This window comes from Podarcis liolepis (assembly GCF_965112155.1).
Source record: "Podarcis liolepis genome assembly, chromosome: 1".
In the NCBI taxonomy this organism is placed as follows: Eukaryota; Metazoa; Chordata; class Lepidosauria; order Squamata; family Lacertidae; genus Podarcis; species Podarcis liolepis.
Window position 1 is genome coordinate 45,427,637 of NC_139554.1, and position 26,202 is coordinate 45,453,838.

Genomic DNA, 26,202 nt, shown 5'->3' on the forward strand with positions numbered 1-26,202 from the left:
CCTCTGTCTTGCTAACATTAAGTTTGTGTGTTGGCCCTGATCCAGCTCATCACTGATTTTGCACTTCTGCTACCTCACTTTAATAAGCTGAGAATGAAAACTAGAGTTAGAGGTCATCTGCATGCTGGTGGACCCTTCAAACCAAATCACTGAATGACCTCTTCAAGCAGCTTCCTATTGAAGTTAAAAAGCCTTGGGAGTTGCTATATTGGGGGGGGGGGTTAATGCATGCTCACTTCGAGGAGTACATGAAATGGTGAATTAAGTGGTATTTCGTACGCAATTTTGAAATAATGCAAACTTCATACACCCCTGCTCTCCACACGTACATACAGCACACTAGACATGCAGTCTCAATTCATATATAAACACTCATACATATGTTCTCTTGCCACATTTCCAACCCTCCAGGAGTGGGGTAAGAGTAGCTGGAAATTGCACCTTTTATTTTGTACAGATCAGTCTATGCAAAACATCCCTCTGGTTGCCCTTTATAAAGCATCTTTCTCAAAATAAAACAGAGCATTCAGAGATGTGACACCTCCAGTCACAGTGCTAAGCACCACTCTGCCTCTCCCCTGCTTTCTCTTTAAGAGTAAATGACAGCTCCCCTCCCATAGCTCTGGAATGAGGTTAGGGGGGAAATGCCGCCTTTTATCTCTCAGCGCTCTGCTGAGATTAGAAATATAATATCAGTCTTGACTGCTCCATCAAAATCCACTCTTATGAGGCAGTCAGAGGGTTGTTTTATCTCCTGAGAGGAAGATAAAGCACTTTGTCTGCTCTTTAAAGATCACACTACAGAACAGACAGAGTTTTTATCAGCCGATCAAAGCAGGAGATAAAGTTGCAGGGGAGGCTTGGCTGTTTTGAGTCAGGCTACCCTCGCTATAAGCAAATATCAATGTGTGTTATTTAGTTCTTCCCCTATTACTCAAATGGTTGTTTAGGCTGCCACTACTATAGTATTGGGCACTGGTGTGCCTGCAAAAGGCCTCAAGAGTAAGAATCCTTTCAAAAATTCACACTGCACAAAAAGGCTGTTTGCTCTTCTTACTGAGTTTGTTTGTAGTTGCTCAGCCTCTCCCTTAAATGTTTCCATATTCCATTGGATGCCAAGAGTAGACACCCATCCACCATATGTTCTGAACAGAGGAGAGGTACACAGGTGTGGCAGCAGCTGATGTAAGTAGCTGTTTCCCATTGGTGGGGGAGGAATGCCTGCACCATATGGGGACACTGACTCCCCCCCCCTTGTCTTTTTGCATGTGGCAGCCATTTTGTGCTATGCACCTACAGCACTTTCTCAAAATTCCCACTCTGCCTACTGCCCCCCTACAAGTGGGCAACCTCTGAAAGTTGTCTTGTTTTCGAAGATTATATCAACAGTTATTTTATTACAATTTATTATGTTAGTTGATTTCTACCAAAAAAAGTCCCAGAACTATGCAAAATAGAATACAGACAATGTTGAAAAGCAGAAAATTTAAAACCATAATACAAAATTCCTAACAAGCTCATCCAGGAATACACCAAGAAAGGTAAGTCCTATCCCACCGAAAGATGAGCCCCATAGTAGATACTAAATTGCACAGCTGTATTCCGGTTACATTTATATACAGTGGTGCCTCGCAAGACGAAATTAATTCGTTCCGCAAGTCTCTTCGTCTTGCGAGTTTTTCGTCTTGCGATGCACGGTTTCCCATAGGAATGCATTGAAAATCAATTAATGCGTTCCTAGGGAAACCGCCTTCAGACCAGGTCCGGGGACAGTCTGTCCCCGGACCTCTTCTGAAGGCTGGGGGGGGGGGACAAGGGCTTTTCTTCCCACCCCCAGCATTTTAAAAAACCCCGGGACAGCGGAGGACTTCTCCGCTGTCCGGGGCGATCTTAAAATGCTGGCGGGCGGCATTTTAAAATCGCCCCGGGACAGCGGAGGACTTCTCCGCTGTCCGGGGCGATTTAAAAGCCCCTGGGAAGGCAGGCAGCGGGGACAAAGACTTTTGCCCCCCGCCAGCCTTCAGAAGAGGTCCAGGACCTCTTCTGAAGGCGGGCGGGGGGCAAAAGTCTCCCCCCCCCACCTGCCTTCAAAAGCCGTCGGCGACAGCGGAGAAAGGCGCTGCCTTTCTCCGCTCTCCCGGGAAGGCAGGCGGGGGGGGAAGACTTTCGCCCCCTGCCGGCCTTCAGAAGAGGTCCTGGACCTCTTCTGAAGGCCGGCGGGGGGCGAAAGTCTTTCCCCCCCCCCGCCTGCCTTCAAAAGCCGCCGTCTCCCGGGAAGGCAGGCAGGGGTGGGGAAAGACTTTCGCCCCCCGCCGGCCTTCAGAAGAGGTCCAGGACCTCTTCTGAAGGCCGGCGGGGGGCGAAAGTCTTTGCTCCCCCCGCCTGCCTTCAAAAGCTGTCCGCGATAGCGGGAAGTGCTTCCCTGCTATGCCGGACAGCTTTTAAAATGCTGGCGGTGGGGAGCAAAGCCTTTCGGCCCCCGCCGGCCTTCCTGGACCTCTTCTGAAGGCCGGAGGGGGGGAAAGGCTTTGCTCCCCACCACCAGCATTTAAAACAGGTCCCCGGAGATTTCCCTATGGGCTTTCGTCTTGCGAAGCAAGCCCATAGGGAAATTCGTCTTGCGAAGCGCCTCCAAAACAGAAAACCCTTTCGTCTTGCGGGTTTTCCGTCTTGCGAGGCATTCGTCTTGCGGGGTACCACTGTATACTTTGGCACAGTATTAATACCCATAGAAGAAACCTAAAGGTAAAGGTACCCGACCATTAGGGTCCAGTCGTGGACGACTCTGCGGTTGCATGCTCATCTCTCTCTATAGGCCGATGGAGCCGGTGTTTGTCCGCAGACAGCTTCCGGGTCATGTGGCCAGCTTGACTAAGCCGCTTCTGGCGAACCAGAGCAGCGCATGGAAACGCCATTTAGCTTCTTGCCAGAGCAGTACCTATTTTTCTACTTGCACTTTGACATGCTTTCGAACTGCTAGGTTGGCAAGAGCTGGGACTGAACAACGGGAGTTCACCCCGTTCTGGGGATTCAAACCGCCGATCTTCTGATCAGCAAGCCCTAGGCTCAGTGGTTTACACCACAGTGCTACCCGCATCCTAAGGCAGTTTTCTTTTGAATATAAGAGAGATCTATCTCACAGGAGAAACATGGGCTTCCTTCGGTATGATCATGCACAGAGTCATCATGCACCAGATACCAATTCCAGTTCAGAAATGGTGTAATTGATTTAGATGCATGAGTTTAGGGTTACGTAGTAGTGTACTCCAATAGTGCTGTAAGAAATCTAGTGGGATAGGAGAGCTGAAAATAATGTCAACAGATTTCACATCTGGCGGAGTCAGGTATACACTTCCAAGACTTAATGCTAAATACATTCCTTCTGGTAAATGAGCCACCATAGATGCGAGAGAGTTATGAAAATTGTGTCCCGGACTTCTTAGACTCGTCTACCCATGTACCATCTGAAACCAAAGGGGCGCATTGATTGCCAGATGTGAATCCCCCCCCCAGCTCTCCTATCCCACTAATCAGCTCCTGAGGAATTTCATCACTGAGCAAGTAGATGAACACATACCTTAATCGCAGTGCTGGTAATTAACATTTATGTAGCTCTTGTGTGTTCAAAGCATTTCATATATAAAATCTCATAAGTCTTACAACAAACCTGTAAGGTAAGTCAGTATTATTATCCTTCACATTGTAGATGGGGACAGGTGAAGCTGAGCTTACCTAGCAAGATCATGACAGCTTCAAGACTCAAACCAGGCACCACCCAAATTCATTGCATTAGCTATAACACTACACAACTCTTATGCTCCTAGCCACACACTTTCCCCTATCTTTAACCCAAATACATACAATGTGATAATAAAATTTGTGGTGTGGCCTGTTCTTACAAAATTTGATTTATTTTGTTGCATACAATAAATGATATGTATACTCTGGTTTGGGCAGGATTATGAAGAACTGAAGGAATCAGGTTACTGTACCTAGAAGGACAGTTGATCACATTAATCAAGAAGCCCAGTTAGAACTTTTTTAAAAAAACAGCTTTAACAGCTGTAGTATCAGAAGCATTTATCTTTGTCCTCTCACATCTAGTAGCAACCGAGGTATACAGTGGTGCCTCACAAGTCGAAATTAATTCATTCCGCGAGTTTTGTCGCCTTGCGATTTTTTTCGTCTTGCGAAGCACGGTGTCGGAAAAGTTTTGGAAAAGCTTCAAAAATCACCAAAGTCTTCAAAAACCTCAAAAAAGGCTACCACACCGCGTGCTATGAGTTGCTCCTCAAAGTCAAGTCGCAACTGTATTAACGGTTTTAAGAAAAAGGAAACAAACTTGCAAGACATTTCCGTCTTGCGAAGCAAGCCCATAGGGAAAATCGTCTTGCGAAGCAACTCCAAAAACCAAAAACCCTTTCGTCTAGCGAGTTTTCCGTCTTGCGAGGCATTCATCTTGCAAGGTACCACTGTACTATAACAGTGTGGCACAATTATTGCTAAATAGTAGTACAGTGGTGCCCCGCAAGACAAAATTAATTCGTTCCGCAATTTTTGTCGTCTAGCGAATTTTTCGTCTTGCAAAGCACGAAATCCCATAGGAATGCATTGAAAATCAATTAATGCGTTCCTATGGTCAAAAAAAGTCCAAACAAAGCCAAATTTGGTACAACAACAGTTTATTAACTGCTCTTTAAAGTCACACATACTGTAAAGAGCAGTTCAAAAACTGAAGGGAAAATAAATTAACTTTATAAACAAAACATGTCTTTGTTTTTAGACAAAGAAAACAAAGTCGCGAGACGTTTTCGTCTTGCGAAGCAAGCCCATAGGGAAATTCGTCTTGCGAGGCAAATCAAAAACGGAAAAACCTTTCGTCTAGCGAGTTTTTTGTCTTGCGAGGCATTCGTCTTGCGAGGTACCACTGTATTCAGACACTTGAGATTCAAGGGCAGCACAGATAATATTCTTACTTTTACAAAATTCCTGTCTTAAGGCAGTGTGTACAGAAATACACATGGAACATCAGATAAGGGGACCTGGAATCAAAACTTGGACTTGCCTTCTGTTAGTGTCACAACAGTGAGATAAGAATGTCAGCTATTAAATGAGAATACGAAACTAGAACTCTGTTTCTGGTTATGCAACGGGAGAACCTATCCAAGGAGATTATCATGCCAAACTTTTGCAAATAAAAGATGCTTTTTCTTCATAGTTGACACTCAGGAAACAGTATGATGACTTATTTACTCAGAAACAAGCACTATTTGTTTCCCGATGTTGCCCCCGCTCATCATAGACTGGAAAGCAGCTACAAAAAAATGAAAATAATTAGTAAAAGAGCATTGTTCCTTTTTTTTTAAAGAATCATTTCTTACTGGACTTAAATGTACTTGGTTTATTTGCTACCAAAACAATCATAATGCAAATATCAGTTTTGTGCCTGTAAAATGATTTTTCTTCTGACAATTTTTGTAAGGTTAAGCATTAATGCATTGTTAAAAAGGAACAATGGCTACCTGAGATTTTTTTAATGCCCAACTATTTAACGCAGTTATTGGATTTTATTCCTGTATAGATTTATAGTCAAATGCTTCTAAACTAAAGTAAATTCAGTTTAAATCAAACTCCTAAACTGTGTAAGGGATAAAGTTAGCATCCCATAGCTTTAGTGTTCATAGGAAGCCATATTTATAATGCCTACACGCAGGGCTGTTTTTTTTAAGGGAGCACTCACAGGAACTCACTTCTGCCACATTCTAAGAGAGTGAGGGAGATGTTCATGGTGAGTTCTAGCACTTTAATTTCTAGAAAAACAGCACTGCTGACAGGGGCCCTCATGCAGCCAACTCCAATCATCACTTGCCAGTTTACCCAATGGCCAGGAATGATGGGATATGTAGTCCAACATCCCCCGTAGGGTTGGGGGTGGGGAAAGGTTGAAGAACATACTTTACAACACCTGTTACCAGATCTTTTCAACTGGAGCTGGAAAGCCTGGGGCTGTCTACCTGCTCTACCACTAGACTATAGTTCATCCCTGCCCTGTACTTAAGGACAGGTAACTGTGAAGAACAAATAATACCTTACCTCCAATGTTTTCTAAGCCTTTTACTACAGTCTCTTTAGCCTGTAAAAGTAGAAAATAAGAAAGTATAAGGTGTTTGTTTTCTACTCTGGTTTTGTTTCCTAAAAGCAAACAGTTTTCAACTCACTGGGGAATAAAAAAAAATATATCAAAAGAAGTTAGTTTTACCTCATCTAATTCACTAGAGTCAAAGATGAGGAACCTTTTTTGCTCTGGGGGGTCAGATCTTCAGCCAGCCCCAACCCAGCCAGCCAATCCGCTTGCCAGTTACACGATTGACAGGTGGGTTGCCCCACCAACCTTTCAAAACCCCATTTGCAGGGTTACCAAGCTTTGAATCCCAATGCTTTGCAAGCCACTCCATATTGGTCCTTTTGAGCTCTCATTTTGGAAGCTGAAAGCAGTCTAGATGATTAATTTTTTGTTTTTCTAAAAAAGCTTCTATGCTCATTGGATGAAATAGGATATTCGAGGCACTATACAATGACCAGAACAAATGAGAAAAGCTGGTTTTCATGATTAAAAGCCAGAGCTGCAACCCATACGCAATTACCTTCAGATTTGTGTCATACCTTCAGTTTTCCCTCTTTGATCCATTGGCAGAGCTGCATAGTACTAGCTGCAAATTTCTCCACATAGTTCAGAACTAGAAATCTTTCCCTATGAAACAGGAGAATGGGTGTTTCATTCATTAGGTAGTGATGTTAGTTGAAAACATTTTAGATTTAATTCTGCGTGCAAGAGGGGATTACTACAGCAGTTACCAATTTAAAGCAGTAATTAGATTTTCTAGCCCAACATATTCATCTTTTGCAGAAACAACAGTATAGACGAACCCTAAATTGCCATGGCACAACAAATCCACTTTAAAACAGCAATTGTTTGAAATTAGGAAAGTGACAGGGAAACCCTAGGCAAGCCTGTTCCAAAGAAAGTATCACTGAGTTCAGTGGGGCTTATTCCCAAGTAAGTGTGTATCCTCAGCTTACCAAACATCTGACAATATTAAGCGATATTACAAAAGAAAACATTTCCCTACTTCACATACATTTATCCAACGAGCAGTTTATTAGCTGCACATTTGTCCATGCGCTTCAAGCACTAGGTGCATTTCCCTCAAGAGTGAATGGAAGCTTTTCTTCCCAGCTTGTTTTCTGTCAAGTGGCTTCCTCACTGATGGTAAGCAACATGGATATTGGTTTCAGTAAATATCTGATTGATCTCTATTTTCAAATAAACATTTAGGGGACAACTTTCCATAAAGGTGCTGCAATGCAAAGATCTAGTAAGTCTGCCCTTAGGACAAAAAAATATTAACATGGCCTTTTAAACTGTGGGGTTGTTGCTCTTGTTTGTTACTGGGTTGTGTATTTTTGTTTTGTTTTTTTAAAAAATTATATTTATTAAGCATTTTAAAATTACAGAAAAAACTGAGAGACAAAGAAGAAGAAAAAACAAGGGAAAAGCAAACAGCAATCAAACAATACAAATCAATAAAAATCAAAATCAAAAAACAAAAACAAAACACATAACACATCAAAATCAAAAAACAAAAGTAAACCACAAAAATTTAAAGGGGTTGTGTATTTTTGTGTTTTGATATTGTAAACTTCCTTGTGATCCTCAGATACAGGGAGGTCTAGAAATTTAATAAATAATAATGATAATTAATAATAATGTGTTCGGCCCAGGAGGTGGCTAGGCCAACAAAGGAGAAATACCTTGTGATATTTCGCACTTTCCTTATTTCTTCTATTGCAGGAGGCAGAGGAGGGGGGTAAGGTACATCCTTGTTGTACTGGGAGATCTGGCCACATAAAATGATATGGCTATTTGGATTCATCTGTTGGAGACAAAATGAGAGAGAGTACTTTACTGCCTTGCCATAAAGACTAAGCTGTAAACATACATAAAGTACATTCTGTTTCCATTGCTCTGTTCCTCGAGAAGGGATCTAGGGCTGCATTGCCGAGTGCTTGATTTCCTTCAAGGAATAAGATCTGCCCCAGATTCTGCGAGCAGCGGTTGGTGGAAACAGAAAAGGGTGAAGTCTCAGCTACTGTGATAAAAGGACAAGGAAGTGGAAGTATCATGGAGCTCTAAAGGTGCCTCCTACAGACTGTCACTATTTCGTGGGAGGAATTCAAACATATATCAGAAGTCCAAATTTGCACAATTGAAGTTGATTAAAATTGGGTAATCCATACTGTGTTTAATGTGGATAGTAAGATTCCTGGACCTCCATTAATTCTCCCTTTTCCATACAATGTTTTCCTCCAAATCATCACCTTCCTACACTTTCTCCTTCCTCACTCTAGATTTTCTTATACCAGATATATGCTGAAAAGGAGAGGGTATGAGAAGATCCACATTGAAGGAGCGGAATGTATGGGAAGGTCGTGATTTAGAAGAGAACATCATATGGGCGAAGGAGAATTAATGGAGGTACAGGGGCCTACTATTTACATTAAACAACAGTATACAGTGGTACCTCGGGTTACATACGCTTCAGGTTACAGACGCTTTAGGTTACAGACTCCGTTAACCCAGAAATAGTACCTCGGGTTAAGAACTTTGCTTCAGGATGAGAACAGAAATCGTGCTCCAACGGCGCGGCAGCACCGGGAGGCCCCATTAGCTAAAGTGGTGCTTCAGGTTAAGAACAGTTTCAGGTTAAGAATGGACCTCCGGAACGAATTAAGTTCTTAACCCGAGGCACCAGTGTAGGTGAACCCTAAATTGCAGTGGCACAACAAATCCACTTTAAAACAGCAACTGTTTGCAATTAGGAAAGTGACAGGGAAATGCACTGAAAAGTAAAAGATGAGCAAATAATTAATGGGAAGACATGACTGTAAACATTATGCATGCAACGAGGATGAATGCTCATTGTCATATAACTGTCCTATTAACAAATAAGAAATAATGCTTGTCAGAGTTGCTTCAAGATCCTAGCTCACAGAGGATCACGCTAGCCAGCGATCATTAAATAAAAGTCTTTATTGAGTTACAGTTTCCATTCTCAATCTGCTGCGTGCAACTCTACGTCTTATGCTTAGACCGGCGAAGCTCCGTCTGAATCTCCGCCCCTTGCACACCAACTTAATATCCTAGCCCTGCTCCACCTTTTCCGCCTGACTGTTCTTCTCTGGGTCCCTCTGCCCCCCGGGGTCTCTTCCTTCCGGGATTCTTCTGACGCTGACCCCCCAGACCCCCCTGTCTCCTTGCGCCGGGCTTTAGGACCTGGCTCCCTTTCCGGGCTGCCTACTGCGCCACCTTCCTGTGCATTTGAACTTGGCGCGCGCGCCCAACCTTCCACCTTCCGTCTAACCGTCTCTTCGCTCCCCGATGGAGGTGTGGCCACTCCTGACTCGTGCCCTCCCTCCTGTTGTGAGCTGCCAGCGCTTGATCCCTGGCGCCCTTCCTCTTCCCTGCTCTCTGGCTGTGACGCTGGTCCCGATTTCCAACTGCTCCCCTCTGAGTCCTCTCTGGCTCTATCTTCCTGGGGTGTCCCCCTAGTCTCCCCCCTTGCCCTGGCCACTGGTGCTCCTTTCTGTGAATCTTCTGATTCACTGGAAAGGCTCGGAGATCTCGGGTCGTCGTCATCACTCATCTTTTCTTCTGCCTCCTCCCCCTCGCTCTCTGTTTCCTCCCTTGCCCTCGCCTCTGCTCCTGAACCCCTGACAATGCTCAATAAAGACATGCCCTTCAGACTGGCGGGCCTTTTTGTGGGTGTATGTTGACACAATAGCAGTGCATTGATGGTAGTTTATACTGGTCCGTCCACACACCATTCTACTTAAATAGTTGTTCTGCAATGCTTCCCAAGTGTTACTGAATTGTTGCTATCTGGAGGGGCAACTTTGCACAACAAAGGTGGGGCAGCCCGCACTCCCCCCACCAGCAAACCAGAACTGTCTGGTGGAGAAATGTGTTTGCCACTACCAATATTCTCATAGGGGAACCCCAACTGGCTTCTGAGAGACCCCAGTATGCAGTCTGAAAAAACTTGCTAAATGGCAACTGTTAAAATGTTTAAATGTTGTTAATTGGTTTACCCATGCCAATTAAGAGAACAGCCCAAAGAAACAGTGTGTGTTTACAATGCACTATGAATCAGAGCTGAAGAACATTCAGTTCATCTGGCCTACATGCTGCTACAACAACCAGAAATATAGTCTTTTCATGTACTCTTTTATATGAAAAACAAGAGTAAATATATGTCAACATACCCTCCATCTCAGTCAATGGTGCATTACAGGGGAACAAATTTAACTTGTCACCATGCCAAGCAACATGAACAATAGCAGTGAAATGGAAAAAGCTTTCTCCCATCCAGCTGAAATGTGCCACAAGAACACTTTACACCAGGAGCAGGAAACTGGATCAGGATGGCAGGCCAGATTATCATCTCTCTCACCTCCCACAGACCACATTTGGCAGGTGAGAAGGTTGTCTCAAATGATAACAACCTGTCTAGAAGTCCACAGCAAGGGTGGTCAAGTCAGGCTCGAAGGTAAAGAGTTCTTACGACACTCTTTTTGCTCCATGTCTTACCTTGGATGGCAGTGGCACCTGGGGTCTAGAGCCTGGTTGAGCATTTAAAAAGGTACATATAAAAGGAATTGCTCCTTCTGATAGCTATACTTCAAGTTTGCAATCCTATATGCACCTACATGGGAGTCAATCACATTGAACATAATGGGGATCACTTCTGAGGAGACATACAAAGGATTGCACTGTGGATGTCAGTACTGGCATTCTGAATTGACTCCGGAGCAGGGAGCTAGTTTAGCTCTTAAAGATGGAATGTGCTCTAGATCTATGGCTGCTTCATTCAGGTGTGCACAGCTGAACAGAAGGGCAGCACACAGCCTCCAATTAATTAAACAAAAAATAAATTTAAAACGGAAGATTCAGAAAGGCTCTTGGCCACTTTTACAGTGCAATCCTTTTACTTACACCTAAGTCACACTGCCCTGAATGGAACTCACAAGTAAGCATGCATAGGAGTGCAGCGTCCATTTAAAAAAAAATGTCTAGTGGAAACTGCACAGTGGGGTGAGGCGAACTGTGTAATCTCCAGAGACCAAAGTACAAGCCAGCGCAATAACTGGAAAGATCTCCTTCCCTGCCCCAGAACCACTAAACTCCCAGCGCAACTGTTCTTTTTTAAACTCTTTATTAGTTGTGGCCCTGTTGCTGTCTTTGGACATTTGCCTGAACAGGCAAGGCTTAAAAGTTTGTAGAGGGAAAGGGAGGCACACAGAGGTTCCACCTTCAATGTCTGCACAGGTGGGAGCTCCTCTCAGGCCTTTGCATGCTGAGTGTGAAGGTCTAAAGGGACTTCTAGTTGCACTCAACCAAAGATCCTTAGAAGCTGTTGTGTGATTGGGAATCCAGATGGAGCAGGGCTCCCAGTCACTTGGGAGACTTCTAGGCACATTCAGCCAGGCCTGTGCGGAGCTTGTCTGAGGCCCAGGGGAGGAATCTTGTTGGAATAAAGATATAAACACAAACAAAAAAGCAGCCATCCCCAGTGGGGCCCCCCAACCAACTTAACCCTCCAACGCCTGGGGCAAGTGTACTCAGCTGCTCGCTGCCACCTGCATTCAGCTAAACAGATGCAAAAACCTCCTTTAAGCCATTTACAGTGGTGCCCCGCAAGACGAATGCCTCGCAAGACGGAAAACCCGCTAGACGAAAGGGTTTTCCGTTTTGGAGGTGCTTCGCAAAACGAATTTCCTATGGGCTTGCCTCGCAAGACGACAATGCCGTGCGAGTTCCTGCGGGTTTTTTTCCGCCCCCCCTTTTTCTAAGCCGCTAAGCCGCTTATCAGCTGATCCGATCAGCAGATAAGCCGCTAATAGCGCTAATAGCGCTAATCCGTCAATGGGCTTGCTTCGCAAGATGAAAAAACCGCTAGACGAAGAGAATCACAGAACGGATTCTTTTCGTCTTGCGAGGCACCACTGTAAGTCAGCATGCAAAAGTCTGAGATGAGCACATGTGGGGGGGGGGAGATCATGGGCAGAGGCTTGTATATGCACTACCTGCCCTTGTCTATGTACTTTTAACCTCTTTAAATGCCTAATGCATAAGAAGCCTCGCAAAGGTCCTAGCAGCATACCTGGGCAAGGTTATCGTGATAATCTTGTCTTTCATCGGTCAGACAGATTTACAGTAAAATTCTACCAGTTTGCATGAAGTCCGGAGTAATTAATGGGAAGGCACAAAATGGGTAGCACGCACACTCACTTGACTGATCACTGTATCACTGATGTCTCCACCAACATTGTCAAAGTACACATCCACTCCCGCCGGGCAGAGCTCCTGCAGCCGTTGTGCCACATCCTCTTTCTTATAGTTGATAGCCGCATCAAACCCCATTTCTGACACCAGAATGGAGCATTTTTCGTCGGTGCCACAGATACCAACCACTCTGGAACAGCCCTCCAGGGAAGCTATCTTTGGAAGCATCAAAACCACAATCACCGCAGTTCATCAACTCCTAGCACTATGCAACAATTTGTCATGCATCATGATGATTATTTCAAAAAGAAATCTGTAACAAAATAACCAGGGTACCGTGGAATCACAAGAGTGAGGGTCTGAAGTCAGTGCATAAGAGATTATCCACAAAATTGGTTCCAATTCACTCCACTTGGGATTGCAGATATTTTGTTTTGGTGCTTTGGGATGAATGAGTGGATCGATGATCGATGAATGGTGTCACTTTCTGCTACTTCTTTTACCATGTCCACTACTTCCTCAATGGTTTCATATCTCTCCTGGCACTGCTTGCAACTATTTCCTATGCACGGAGGATTTCCTCCACCTGTTGATCCCTCAGGTATCCACAAAATCAGAAAAACTGCAGAAGCAAATGGACAATTGCCTGACTTTGTGCTTTTATGTGCTTCTTGGGTGAGGAAAGTTTTTTTAAAACAACAACAACATGTGCATGTGTCTGTGGGCATGCCCTCTTGGAACTTAATTAGCATAATAGAATCAACAAATCAGAAGAGGAGAGAAGCACAAGAGAAAGGGCCAGGTGGTATGAATAGAAAAGACCAAAGTTGCTGTAGACTACTTCAATCTAATTCAAATGTGGAACGGGGGAGTGGATTAACAGCTAACTAATTATGAAATGTGGACAGGCCTGTATCTCGTGCAGCAGACTCACAGCCACAGTGATTTGCTTGAAAAAAAGCTGCTACACTCACAAAAATCACACCACCAAATGTGTCCACTTGGAGGTGCTGGTTCACACAGCCAGCAGGTCTATGAAATGCCAACTATATCATGAGTCTGTGGCCTTACACACATCCCTGGCCATCTCTCCTGGGCCACTGTTTCTCAACCTTGGCCCCCTCTATGCAAAACTGATTTAATCAAAGGCCCTCAATTTCACCTGCTATCCCCACCAAGGTGAAAGCTCAGCCAGCTTCTGGTGAGTGATTGTAAGTGGTTTTCAGAGGGGTGTTGAGGAGATGAAGGAGATTTGGATATGTTGGTCAGTCCAAATCTTATGCTTGTTTGTTGTTGTTGTTGTTCCTGTGACATTGGAGTCACTACAGCACTATTCCATCCTTCACCACTGGGGTAACGTGAGAAGTCTGGAACCACAAGGAGGAGCCCTGCTGTAGCTCTTCCGCACATGAGTACCAACTCCATTTCCCAAGGGTGGACACTGGCATGGGAAGGAGCCTCAGCATCCCCACTACATGGTCCATGGTTTCTCATCTGGTGGCTCCCACATCACTGGGATAACATGAACACAATTACATCTGCAGCTAATACCGTTTACCTCAAAATATGCAAAAAATCTCCTCTTAAGATGAAAATACTAGTCTTAAACCAGCTTACCTGCCCAGCCAATGAACCACAGGCACCAGCAGCCCCACTGACCACCATAGTTTGATTGGCACCTGGAGACACATGTCCTTTCTCCCTTATTCCTAGCAGAGATGTCAGCCCAGTCAAGCCAGCTGCACCCAGAAAATGGGAAAGATGACCGTCTACAAGCTGCGGATCAATCTGAACAGAGACAAGTTGTTTAAAAGGCATAGGCCCCAGTGTTATAGCACCCCCACCCCCTGAATTAAATGGAACAATCAGCTGCCTTTCCTCTATGCAAGAACTCTACCTTCTCAAGCTGCTTCCCATCTAGAATGGCCTTCGTCTGCCAGGGCCAGTTAAAGCAAGTTACAAAGTCTCCTGCAGCGAAACGGGCATCTTTGCTTTCCTCCACCAAACCAATTCCCCCACCATCAGTGACTTCAGACAACTTCCAGGCCTGGAGGTACTCAGAACCAGAGTTTTCATTCATACGACATCGCTGAAAGACAAAATGTTTGCCATGAGATAATCCTTTAAAATACAACCATGTATAGTTATTATGAACATCTCTTTTAACATTACCAACAACTAAAACCCTGTCTTATCTTTGGAGCTTTTAGCTTCTATCTTTATCTATTCCTCCTCACAACAGGGTCTTTTAATTTTTCCTGTATTAACAGCATGGCAATGCACAGTAACACTGAAGGAAATCCTATTCAGTTCCGCTTGACTAAAGGGCTATGCTATTATTATTTTCATCAGCGTTCAAAACTCCCATTGTTCTAGGCGCGTTTTGCGACAGGGAATTTCATTAGCACGAGCAGTTTCTGAGCTCTGGGTGCAATACTGTGCCTAAAATTTCAGATTAAAAGTGTACAGTGGAAGGAAAGGAGGACCTTTTTCTGCCTCCCCACTTCCAGCCACTCTCTGAAGACTGGAGAAGAGACCCTCTGAAGAATATTAGGGTGAGCGGGCAGGGGAAGCATGGCTTTGTTTTTTGCAGTCTTCAGATGAGGATCAGACCATGTGAAAAATGAACATAAGATTTTAGCTGCAGTTCATTCACTTTCAGCTTTGTATTCTGGTTGTAAAAAAGCGAGCCTAGACATTCCCTTGTTGCACCCATAACCTAGGTTTAAAGTGTCATTTAGCTCCTAGCTTTCATATCTCAATTTTTAATACTGATTATCATCTATTTATTTGCTGCCTTCTTCCCTGACAGGGACTTCCGGAAAAAGTAAGAACAGCTAAAACCAAGAGGGGAAAAACCAATCGTTTTATTCACTGAGTAGGAAAATAATTGGCACTATTGTACCCTGAGTATCTATCTACAACATCTGTCTATCTAGCAACCTTGTGCTCAGACTCTCACTTGTAACAGAATAAGGGAAGGTCCATAGTTCTATGGTACGGCATCTGTCAACTTGGCATGGAGAAAGTCTCAAGAATCTCCAGGTAGGACTGGGAACATCCCCAGTCTGAAACCTTGGAGAGCTCCTGCCAGCCAGTGCACACAGTGCTGAGCCAGACAGAACAATGGCCTGGTTCCGTATAAGGCAGATTCCTATCCTTCTAGACTGGAATGTCGGTAGTTCTAGAACAGACAATCCTTACCATTTATTAATGACCTTCCTTTACCAGCTTTTGTCGGTAAACAAATTAGAACCTGTGAGCTTGTGAAATATTCCCTGTTCCCTTACTCAGAATATTACAGAATAAGGTTACTGAGAGCCAAACTAGATACGACATTGGTCACATCTTTAGTTCTTGTATAGACCATTTTAAAATGAAAATAAATAGACAGCACAGGGTGAGGACAATTGAGGGGCAGGAACTTTGCAATCACCACATCCTGATTCAAGGCGAGGAACAGAGAGGCTACACTGGCACTAATAGGAGCTTTTCCCCCCATTGAAAACAGCAGGCTCAGAAGCCCTTACGCCACAATACTTCCCCTGCTTTTTGTTGCAATAAGCCAGGGGTATAGAACCTGTGGCTCTTAAGATGTTGCTTGGACTTCCAGCTCCCATCAGCCCCAGCCAACATGGGCAACAACCCTGGGTTGACAGGAGCTGGAGTCCAACAACATCTGAAGGGGAGCATGTTCCCCAGCCCTGCAATAGCCCAAACACAGCTACTTCTCTGAACCCATTCCTCCCCACTCAACCTTGTTCTAGGCCCTGTTCTGAGGTAAACCGGTAATTCTATATTTGTGATGTAGAGCAGTGAAAGAATCTTAAGAGAGCTGGAAGCACTCTAGCAGGCTTCAAAGAAAAGCTATCTAGCTATGAACAACACTTGGGCGATCGCATGGTTGGCTCATACATATAACACTATGGGATGTCCACATTCTCATGACAGAAGCAGAGCAAGATCCTGATATTCTTCTCTCTCTCTCTCTCTCTCTCTCTCTCTCTCTCTCTCACACACACACACACACACACACACAGCAGTTATGTTAGGGTCTGGATATATGGCGTCCGAATGTATGGCAACTCATGTCAGAAGTGTAGATTTTGGTGAATTTCCTTAAGAATAGCTCAAAAAAAATTTTTTTTAATAGATTTTACCCCAAAAAAACCACAAAAAAAATCTCAACAACTTTGCCAAGCTTTTGTGTCCAGATTTTCACTTTTAGAGATATGGGAACCCTAAGTTATGTTACTTTCAGTCCTGACTACTGTTTTAAACACTCAGGCAATTGATATGGGCCACACCAAGGGAAAAAAGACAAGTACGTGTATACTCAGTTCATAGCTATCTACGCAGACCAAAAGACCCCCAAATCGAAACTGTACATATGCCAATATTGGACCGAGATATGAATAATTTTGATCACATTAAATGCTACAACTGGCAAACTGAGCTTCTGTGAGCTCCAAATTTTACTGCATGCTTATCACATAACCACCTGCCACATATACTTACCATATAAGGGTCAACAGACAGATAAAGCGTACGAACTTTGACTTGACCCTCAGCAATTTTATCCGGTAGGGTAGCTTCCTCCATACGAAAGTTTCCTGCAACTGGCTCTCCATTGACACCTAGAATGGGTTAGGTTACAAGTTGAATGGCAAAATTTCTCTCTTGGCCAGATGCTCACCCTCCTCAAGCGTTCCAGCAACTGGGCAAGTGCCAGGGGAAAGCAGGGTTATATTTCTAACTTCAGACAGCAAGCAGGCACCTTTCCATGCATGGGGCGGGATGAGAATGAGGGGCAAGCCCAGCAAGCTTCTTCCCCGTCCCTCACATATTGGTTTAGGCAGTTGTCAGAACAGCTGCGGAGGGCTTCTGGAGCAGCTAAATCATGGTTTTAAATCTACACCTGAGCTCAGATGACTCAAAACAAACCAATAACTGAACTCCAGTAAACTTTATTGCCTCATCCTGTGAACTCCTCCCCCAGGCATCTCCCTATCAGTTCCTCCTTGCCTCCTTATGTTTCAACTCTGTGACTTCCCTTCCTCTTAGTATATTTCTCCATCTTGCCGCTATTCCTGCCTGCCCTGCTTGCTTCCTCCAGGCAGTCCTCTATTATTTCTAAAACTTCTGAATTGAGTGTGATACATATGCCAGGAACAGATTTGAGGGGGCCTTGAGCCCTCTGAGGTCCTCTCCAAGTACCCCTCTCCTGGCAGCACAAGAGCGCTAACTGGGTGGGCAGTGAGAGCGCAGGGGTCAGCAAACTTACCGCGCCTCGGGCCAGTGCCTCCAGCGCCGATCACGTGGCAGGCCAGAGCGCGGGGGAGCGCATGCCCATACACATGCGCACACGTTATTTCCAGCGCACTTCCGGGTCAGATGAGCACCAGAAATAGCATGTGCGCATGTGCACGGGCCTCCTCTGTCCTGCATGTGCACCGGAAATAACGCATGCGCACGAGAAAATAACGCGCATGCGCAAATAATGCTTGTGCATGTGCACAAACTATTTCCGGTGCTCCTCCGACCCAGAAGTGGCCAGCCACGCAGCGCAGGTAAGAGCGGGTGGCGGTGGTCGCTTTGGGCAGGATAAACGAGTCCCTCAGGCCTTATCCGACCTGCAGGCCTTAGTTTGGGGACCCCTGGATTAGAGGAGCAGGAGGTGCCCCAAAAGTGCACCACAGCTGCCAAGTACTCCTCTTAGCATTACCCACAATCCACTGAGCAGAAGCACTGCACCAGCCAAGATAGCTGCAATCACCGCTATCTTCATTCCCCCCCCCCAAAAAAAAAATTTCTCTGGGCCTTGAGGCACTGGGAGAAGAAACATGGTAACTGTAGCCGCCTGTGTTTTCCTCTCAGCATTGAGGCCTACTTAAAAAACAAACAAACAACAATGAAGATCTGTCTGAGCCAACATCAGCTGTAGTCGGCCCTCCTGGGCCCCCAGCACCCGCCTGCCATTGCTGTCTGCTGACTCCAGGCCTGACAAAGCATATTTAGCTCAATGATATTCTAACTATGCTTACATGAGTTTCAGCAGGTACCGTCTGCTTCAGCTTTCAAATCGCCTGCTGCCAACTTTTCTATTCCGTCAGACTTGTGCAGGCAATTAAGAATGCCTATTTCCTCAATAGTTAGTCGATTCCTGATTTTCGCGCATGGTTTTTAATCATATATGGTTTTATGTGCAATTGTTGTAAAGCCCTCTGATTTTTTCTTTTCTTTAAATGAACAGTGTTATAGAATTTTTTAAAAATAAATAAATAAATGAAAACAAGCTCCGGAAAAAACTCTGGGACTTATCTGAATTAGATACAGGATTTCGGGAGCTTGGGGACTACTTAAAGGTATCTTTCCAACATGCCAGCGACATAAGTGGAAAAAAGTTGGGAAAAGATAACGAAAACTTAAGAGCAAGGATGTCCAGCTGCTTAATAAACTTGAGAGGAAAGAGAAATGAACAACTGGCTAGAAGGATATATGCAGCCATCTTAGCCATTCATCAATTACTTCTTTGTAGGGATAGGCCAATTTGCCAATTTCAGATTCTCTATCATTTTTCAAATCTTAACTTTTAATTTTTCATTTTTATTTCATTTTATTTATTTATTAGATTTATAAACACATTTTATCTTCCAAGGTGGTGTACAATCATTCTCTTCCGCCTCATTTTGCAATATTCAGTTCTCAACATTTTGAAATCAGCTTATGATTTTTGTTTTGAAAGTCCTCATGAAAATTCATTAGCATTTTAGTGATAATTTATACTAATTTACACATTTTTATATGCAGGTTTAGCCTATTATACATATTTTTACAAATCAAGTTTTCCTACCATGCATTTTGCATGTTATTTTGATGGATATGTGCATTTTTATGCATGCTTTACCCTAGTATGTGCACTTTTGTACGTGTTTTTGTGCATGTGAATTGTAAAATTTGGAGACCTGCATGAATTAAGCAGGTTTGCCTTTAAAGGTGGACTGAACTGGATTTCTTTCCCATACCTAGTTACTGGTACTAAATTGTTCCCTATTGTTATTGGTATGAATCACTAATGCATGTGCAGCTCTTGCTACTTACAACATATGGGCTTAAGTTCACACCACGCTTTGTAAGATGATACTATTCTTAGTAAGCCTATTGCTTACACTGTTGCATTCTTACAACAACAGCAAAGATAATTTTCAAAAACACTTCTGGTATAAAAAGAATGCCTGCTGTGAATGCCTCTCTGAAGATTTTACATAAGCCGTTAAAAGGTTTCACCACAGGCTTTTTAGCACGACTGTCAAAAGCTTTCTGCAGAAATCTGGCTGGTAGTTGCATTTTTCCTGCCTGGCTTCCACATTATGCAAGCACACCAAACTCATTATCGTTCTCCGACAAGTAGGAACATACCAGGGCGTGAGCTCAACACAACTCTTTGTATAATCATCAGTCCTCTTGCCAAAATCCTGCACAGGTGGAAGTAGGTTTCACTGCAAAGCAAAAGATATTCAACACACATAAGGTCACAAGACTTCTGTTTTAGTATAATAAACGAGAGGACTTTGGTTGTGTTCACACATAACACTAGACCGTGGTTTCTTTTAACCATGGTCTGCTCAGCAAATTATGAGTTGTCTCACAGAGAAGCAAACAAGCTATGGCTTGTTCCACCAAGGCTTGTTTTGTTTCCCAGCTGCCCTTGCCTTGTGCTTTTGTAACTTGGCAAGCATTTAGTTAAACAAGGCTGTTGAGTGCAGATAAAACACCAAACCATCATCCAATCAAGCTAAGGTTCATAATCCAAAAACAAGGCTCAGCTTCATATCATAGTTTGGAGACAGAAAATAAGCCATGGTGAGTGTTGGGCAGGTTTTGGATGATCAAACAAACCACACTTGGGCTAGACAAACCATGGCTTAGAGTTGTGGGCTAACCAAGCCAACGCAAGAAGTCAAAGAGAGGGATTAGATTTATCACTTTGGACATTAATTGGCTTCCCACAGACACAGAAAATGCAAACAACTAAGCGTCTATCCAAGTTTTAGGTACGAAAATCCAGCAAAGTGCTATGCTTTCTTCTCGGCCTCTAGGACTTGCAAGTATGTTGAAGGGAAACAATGTTAGCAGGCACAGAAGGTGAAGAACAGATTGCAAAAGCATGGTGTAAAGAACAAAGTGGGAAAGAGCTAAGCTTGCTAAAATATGCAAGAACCATGCAAACAAAAGCCATTTTAAAAATAACATTAATATAAACACTAGCACTTTGTCTTAATATGCTTCAGAAACTGTTCTGGCAACGGGCAGGAACCCAAGGCTCAGCCGTTGAAAAGCATTTGCAAGCTGGCTTTTTTATGCAGCTGGATTTCAATGGGCATTAAGTCAAAGCTTCTGCCAAGGAGAATGCATTTTCCAGCATCAATACCAGAGAAGAGCCCACGTTGGTTGGTATATCTTCAAGTCGCAATTCTAAACAGACTTAATTACAAGTAAATCCATAATAATAATAATAATAATAACCATTAACGTAACTAACCATAACAACATAAATACGATTGAGGAACTGCACCTACAAACTCTTACTAATGGCATGGCTTTATCATCATCAGAGATACTGCACCATTAACAGCACAACCCTTTCCTGTGAACTATGCAGATTTGAAGAAGGTAAAAGTCTTATTGCTGTTAAATTATGGATCTGGATTGGTTTAACTAGCAATCTTGTTCCAGGTAGAAGAAAGATCACACCCACCCTAATTCCTGTGACATTCATGCTATTTTATTATATTTATTAGAAGACCTGTCATTCTGGAGAAACAATGGCACTGCTGAAATCTTCAGTTTTTAAGAAACGAAAATTGGAATCTCTGTATAGCTACACAGCTTCCTTCTAAACGTTTGCAGTCCTTAGCCGCTTGAAAGAGGAGTAGAGGTGACTGTGAAGTCAAATATCACATTAGTGATACAAAGTGTCATGAAGCATTTAGACCACACAACCTTTGTAAGTAATATGTTGTTATGTAAAGTTTGGGCACTCACCTTTGGATTATGCAAGCTCTATTTTTACAGATACATAATGCTAAAATTAGAACACCATGGCATACACACTACCCATTATGTTAGGGCTGCCATATTTCAAAAAGTGAAAACCAGACCTAGGGTTGCCATATCTCCAGAAGTGAAAATCAGAACAGAGTTGTTGAGCTTTTGGGGGCATATTTGGGACATTTTTTGGCCCAATTTTACCCCCGAACATTGGCCCGATTTCAGAAATAATCCAGGACGCCATTTCCAGGGGCAAATTCCAGAACACGTCCTGGAAAATCAAGATATATGGCAGCCCTACATTATGTTGAAACACCTGCCCACTTCTAATAGCAGTTTTCACAATTCTAATAACAGTTGCACATTACGATAAGCTGGACTGAGCAACAGGTAGTAAGTACATTACACTTAAGTACACTTTAGAATCAAATGCAAAGGACAAACTCTGCTGATATTAAAAGAAGAATGGTGAATTATCAAGGCAAACTGAGATTTTACTTTGTGGACAGCATTAGCAAATAATTACACTATAGAAGGTCTTCATATGTTTTTGAATGCATTTTTAAAGCTGACATTTTATTCCATTGAATGTTCAGTCATCACATTAAAACAGATGCACACTTATTTCAGAGCAGGAGGTGGACAAAATAATTATAATGCAACATGGGAGTGGGATTCAAAAATACAGGGATGGAATTCAAGGATCACAGAGGGAAAATCCTCTCATCCCCATGCATGTCCTACAGAGTAAGACAGTGTTTGATCAGATCTTAGCTTAATGTAGAGATACAGTGGTACCTCTGGTTACATACGCTTCAGGTTACATACGCTTCTGGTTACAGACTCCGCTAACCCAGAAATAGTACCTCGGGTTAAGAACTTTGCTTCAGGATGAGAACAGAAATCGCGCGGCGGCAGCAGGAGGCCCCATTAGCTAAAGTGGTGCTTCAGACCTCCAGAACGAATTAAGTTCTTAACCCGAGGTACCACTGTACACACTACCCACATGTCCCTGCCTTAGAGAGCCAGCAAGCAAACCAAGTCTGAGATGGGAAATGATGGTTAGGAATTCTGGAGCAAGCCATGATATTAAACCAACTTCAAATGAGTAAATTGTGACTTAATATCCTGGGTTGTTTTCAAAGCTGTTAATCATCGTTTCCCATTTCTGACCAAATGGAAAACTGTAGCTTATGGAAAACTTCCATAAGCAAAAGGGATGCACATGCCGAGAAAAACGATGTGATTTTCTGAACTTTCCCTGAGTGCCCAGAGCACAAGAGGCAGCCCTTGAAAAGAGCTTCAGCTTGTAATTTCAGGCACTTCCTTTCGCTTGCATAAGGGAAAGGTAGTTTATTTATCCGTGCCTCCAAATCCTAGTAGCATCGACTCAGAAAACATGCTGGATTATTACTTGTTGTTATGACTAATGTATACAAAGGTATACAAACTCTTGTTTTGCTCCACAGGGCAGCCATTTTGTGCTGGCACCCACATCACTCGAGTACTGGCACCCCAGTTTTTTAAAGCAAAAAAACAACAAGCCTGAATGTATATATTATGAAAAGTGATGGGGTGGGGGTCCAGTTGTTTGTAATTAGTCATGCTCTGTTTTATTCAATAATAACTATTTTTAAAAGTGCAAAGGAAAAAGGGGAAGCAAGATGCACACACCATTTTTAAAAAAGCTATGGGAGAACCCTTGCATGTGGTTTGCAAGCCAGAGATGGGGATCAGCCATTACTTTTTTATCCCCAAATCCTAGGTATGCATCATGATAGTTAAACTTCAGGGAGTGACTATCTTGGATCTCAATCTACAAGCTACAACAGCAGGCTTAATCTCACATTTCTTGTTTTAGGTTCTCTCCCCCACACCTCCATCCTGCCTTATGAAGAGATCTGGAGGATTCAAAGCTTGCCACAATTTTGTGATATTCTGGTTAGTCCTTGACCTTGCAGACATGTTAATGGAACTACATTCTGAATTGCTGCAGACCCAGGCATTAAAAGAAAAAAAGAAAGTAAACTGTTCCTGGCAACCCTGAGGTCACTGGGTGGAATAATATTTTCAACTGGCACTGCTCATAGATGTTTCTAACAGTAATCATCTTTAGAATGTTTAAACTGATTTAGAACACTTTTGTTTTCTCTCAGTTTTAAACTGCAGATCTGTTTGCTACAGTGAGCTGTAGTGAGCTCCTACAAGAGGAAAGGCAAGGTATAAATTGAATGAATAATAATACTACTGTAATTAGTAAGAGAAGCTGTAGGTGAATGCCCTTTGCTCTACAGGCTTTGCAGATAACACAGCTGAAAAATGCTATCTGGTGACATACATATAACCATCATATATTACTTGACTGGGTGAATATATTTTTCCGCCCAAGGGCCACCTTCCCCTCTGGTGACCCTTCCAGGGGCCACATGCCAGTGATAGCAGGGCCAGAGGCAAATGTGGGCAGCACAAAGCTTTTTGTCTTTAGTTCAGCAGGCTAGTTTCTATACACACAGCCGTCTCTATCCACTCAGGAGGCAGAGATCAAGGCCACATTCTGGCCAGGGGGACAACTCAAGGAAAACATGAAGCAGAGCCGGGGGGGGCATTCACTTTTCATCTTTGAGCCAAGTTCCTATATAATATTAGGATAAAAGGTAAAGGGACCCCTGACCATTAGGTCCAGTCATGACCGACTCTGGGGTTGCGGCGCTCATCTCGCTTTATTGGCCGAGGGAGCTGGTGTACAGCTTCTGGGTCATGTGGCCAGCATGACTAAGATGCTTCTGGCGAACCAGAGCAGCGCACGGAAATGCCGTTTACCTTCCCGCCGGAGCTGTACCTATTTATCTACTTGCACTTTGACGTGCTTTCAAACTGCTAGGTTGGCAGGAGCTGGGACCGAGCAACGGGAGCTTATCCCATCGCAGGGATTCGAACCGCCGTCCTTCTGATCGGCAAAATCCTAGGCTCTGTGGTTTAACCCACAGCGCCACCCGCGTCCCAATATTAGGATAGGTCCCACCAAAACCTATAATCTACTTTCCTGACTTATATGTGCAAGAACAACAACAACGAGAGAATCTTTGATGGATCAGTTGGTAGAGCAAGTGACTCAATCTTAGGACTGTGAGTTTGAACCCCACATTGGGCAAAAGATTCCTGCATTGCAGAGGGCTGGATGGTCGCTTCCAATTCTATGATTCTACTATTTTGCAGACAAAACAACATGTCGCCCTTTGATTTCTATATGACTCCCCTTGTCCCTGCCAATCATCACCTACGCAAGAATTGGTAACACTTTCCAAAGTGTCAACCGCACCAGAGGCAGCAGATCACATCTAGGTTTTCATTTCATTTCTTGCTGGCTCCTGCTAACTTAATAGCTGCAAAAGGAAAGTTTAGGCAAGGAAACTGTTCAGTCACCGCACCACCGTGCAAGGGGGGGGGGACTTCACCTGCTGAACTTCCGCCTAGTATGCAGCTCTTGTCATGCAGCTGCTAAAAAGAGACAGGAAAGCTGCTTCGGTGGTCAGGAGGTGGGCGTGGGCAGGCTGCACAGAAGGCGAGGCAAGGGACTCAACAGTTTTGCAAGGAAACTTATTTAAAGTTTGTCCCATAGGCAGCTTTAGAAGCTGCCTTGCACCGAGTCGGAACACTGCTCCACCATGCTAGCTGAGTATTGTGTACCTCGACTAGCAGCGAATCCCGGGATTTCAGACGGGGCTCCCGCCTGCCTGACATGGAACCTTGGACCTTTTGCATGCAAAGCAAACATTTTATTGCTGAGCTATGGCCGTTCCCCTAAGAAGCTAGTAACTGCGAGTCCCTGCAATGCAAATGCTTCTTGCTGGAGAGGAGAAAAGGAAAAGCCCTTTGCAGGGGGGCTGGGTTCCTCCTCCTCCTCCCGTTTCTCCCCCCGAGGCAGAAACCGGCCGATCACCTTGTCGGTAATGCACGCAGGCCCGAGCCAGTCCTTTGCGCTCCGGATCGCCAAGAAATCGCGCGAAGGGCAACTAGCCCTCCGGAGGAGACCTTCCCAGCATGTGCCTAGCCTGCCTCTTAAAAGGGTAATGCAGGGAACCGCGGGCCCAATTAAAAAGGGTAAGCCTTCCCACTTAGGTACTGTATGGTTGCTCCATGGATAAAGAGCAGTCGAAATTGCAGCCTTGCGTTGCTTTGGAGCAGAGGCACTTTCGTGTTTGTTGTTCTGCTTTTAAAACTGCAGTCCTAGGTAAGCTTATTTGAGAATAAGCTCCATGTAACAGGGTGGGATTTGACTCCCAAATCGGCATGCCTATAATCGGGGAAGAGGAGGGGTGCAGCCTGTTTGAATGACAGGTCTTCTGACCTGGGAACTTTGACCTCTGGGATGTGTAATAGGAGGGTGTCGTTGAGACCAACAACACTCAGTATACAGTACTTTGAATCCATGCTCACTGTATTAATTTGATGTATGAATAGGCACTGGATTTTTATTTTTTTGCTTCAACTGCTGCATGCATTTTTCTGTCTGCTTCCACTGTATGATTACCAACACGGAATTCATAATATTAATTTGGGGTGGTGCTGTGGCTGTGAAACTCTAGAAGCTCAGAATATTTTTCACAGCCACAGAAACAGAATTGCAGGGTTGGAAGGGCTTACGTGATAATAAATTTGTTAGTCTTTAGATGCCTGGTGGATAGCTCAGTTGGTTAGAGCATGGTGCTGATAATGCCAAGGTTGCAGTTTCAGTCCCCATATGGGACAGCTGCATATTCCTGCGTTGCTGGGAGTTGGACTAGATGATTCTCATGGCCCCGTCTAGC

The 26,202-nt window shown here is 43.9% G+C and overlaps 1 protein-coding gene across 2 annotated transcripts; it reads right to left on the minus strand.

Annotated features, from left to right (window-relative positions):
• Positions 1-5,218: 5,218 nt before the first annotated feature.
• PTGR2 (prostaglandin reductase 2) lies at positions 5,219-25,441 on the minus strand. Of its 2 annotated transcripts, XM_083509610.1 has the most exons (10): positions 25,335-25,441; positions 19,763-19,842; positions 16,862-16,980; positions 14,241-14,432; positions 13,961-14,131; positions 12,350-12,559; positions 7,813-7,934; positions 6,664-6,751; positions 6,094-6,133; positions 5,219-5,314 (listed from the first exon to the last, which is right to left on the minus strand). In XM_083509610.1, exons 2-10 carry the CDS (start codon positions 19,797-19,799, stop codon positions 5,250-5,252), a joined length of 1,044 nt encoding a protein of 347 aa, XP_083365736.1. In that variant the 5' UTR covers positions 19,800-19,842; positions 25,335-25,441; the 3' UTR covers positions 5,219-5,249. The 2 variants fall into 2 exon arrangements, with proteins under 2 accessions (XP_083365736.1, XP_083365737.1); XM_083509611.1 differs by lacking the exon at positions 13,961-14,131.
• Between the last annotated feature and the right edge of the window lie 761 nt (positions 25,442-26,202).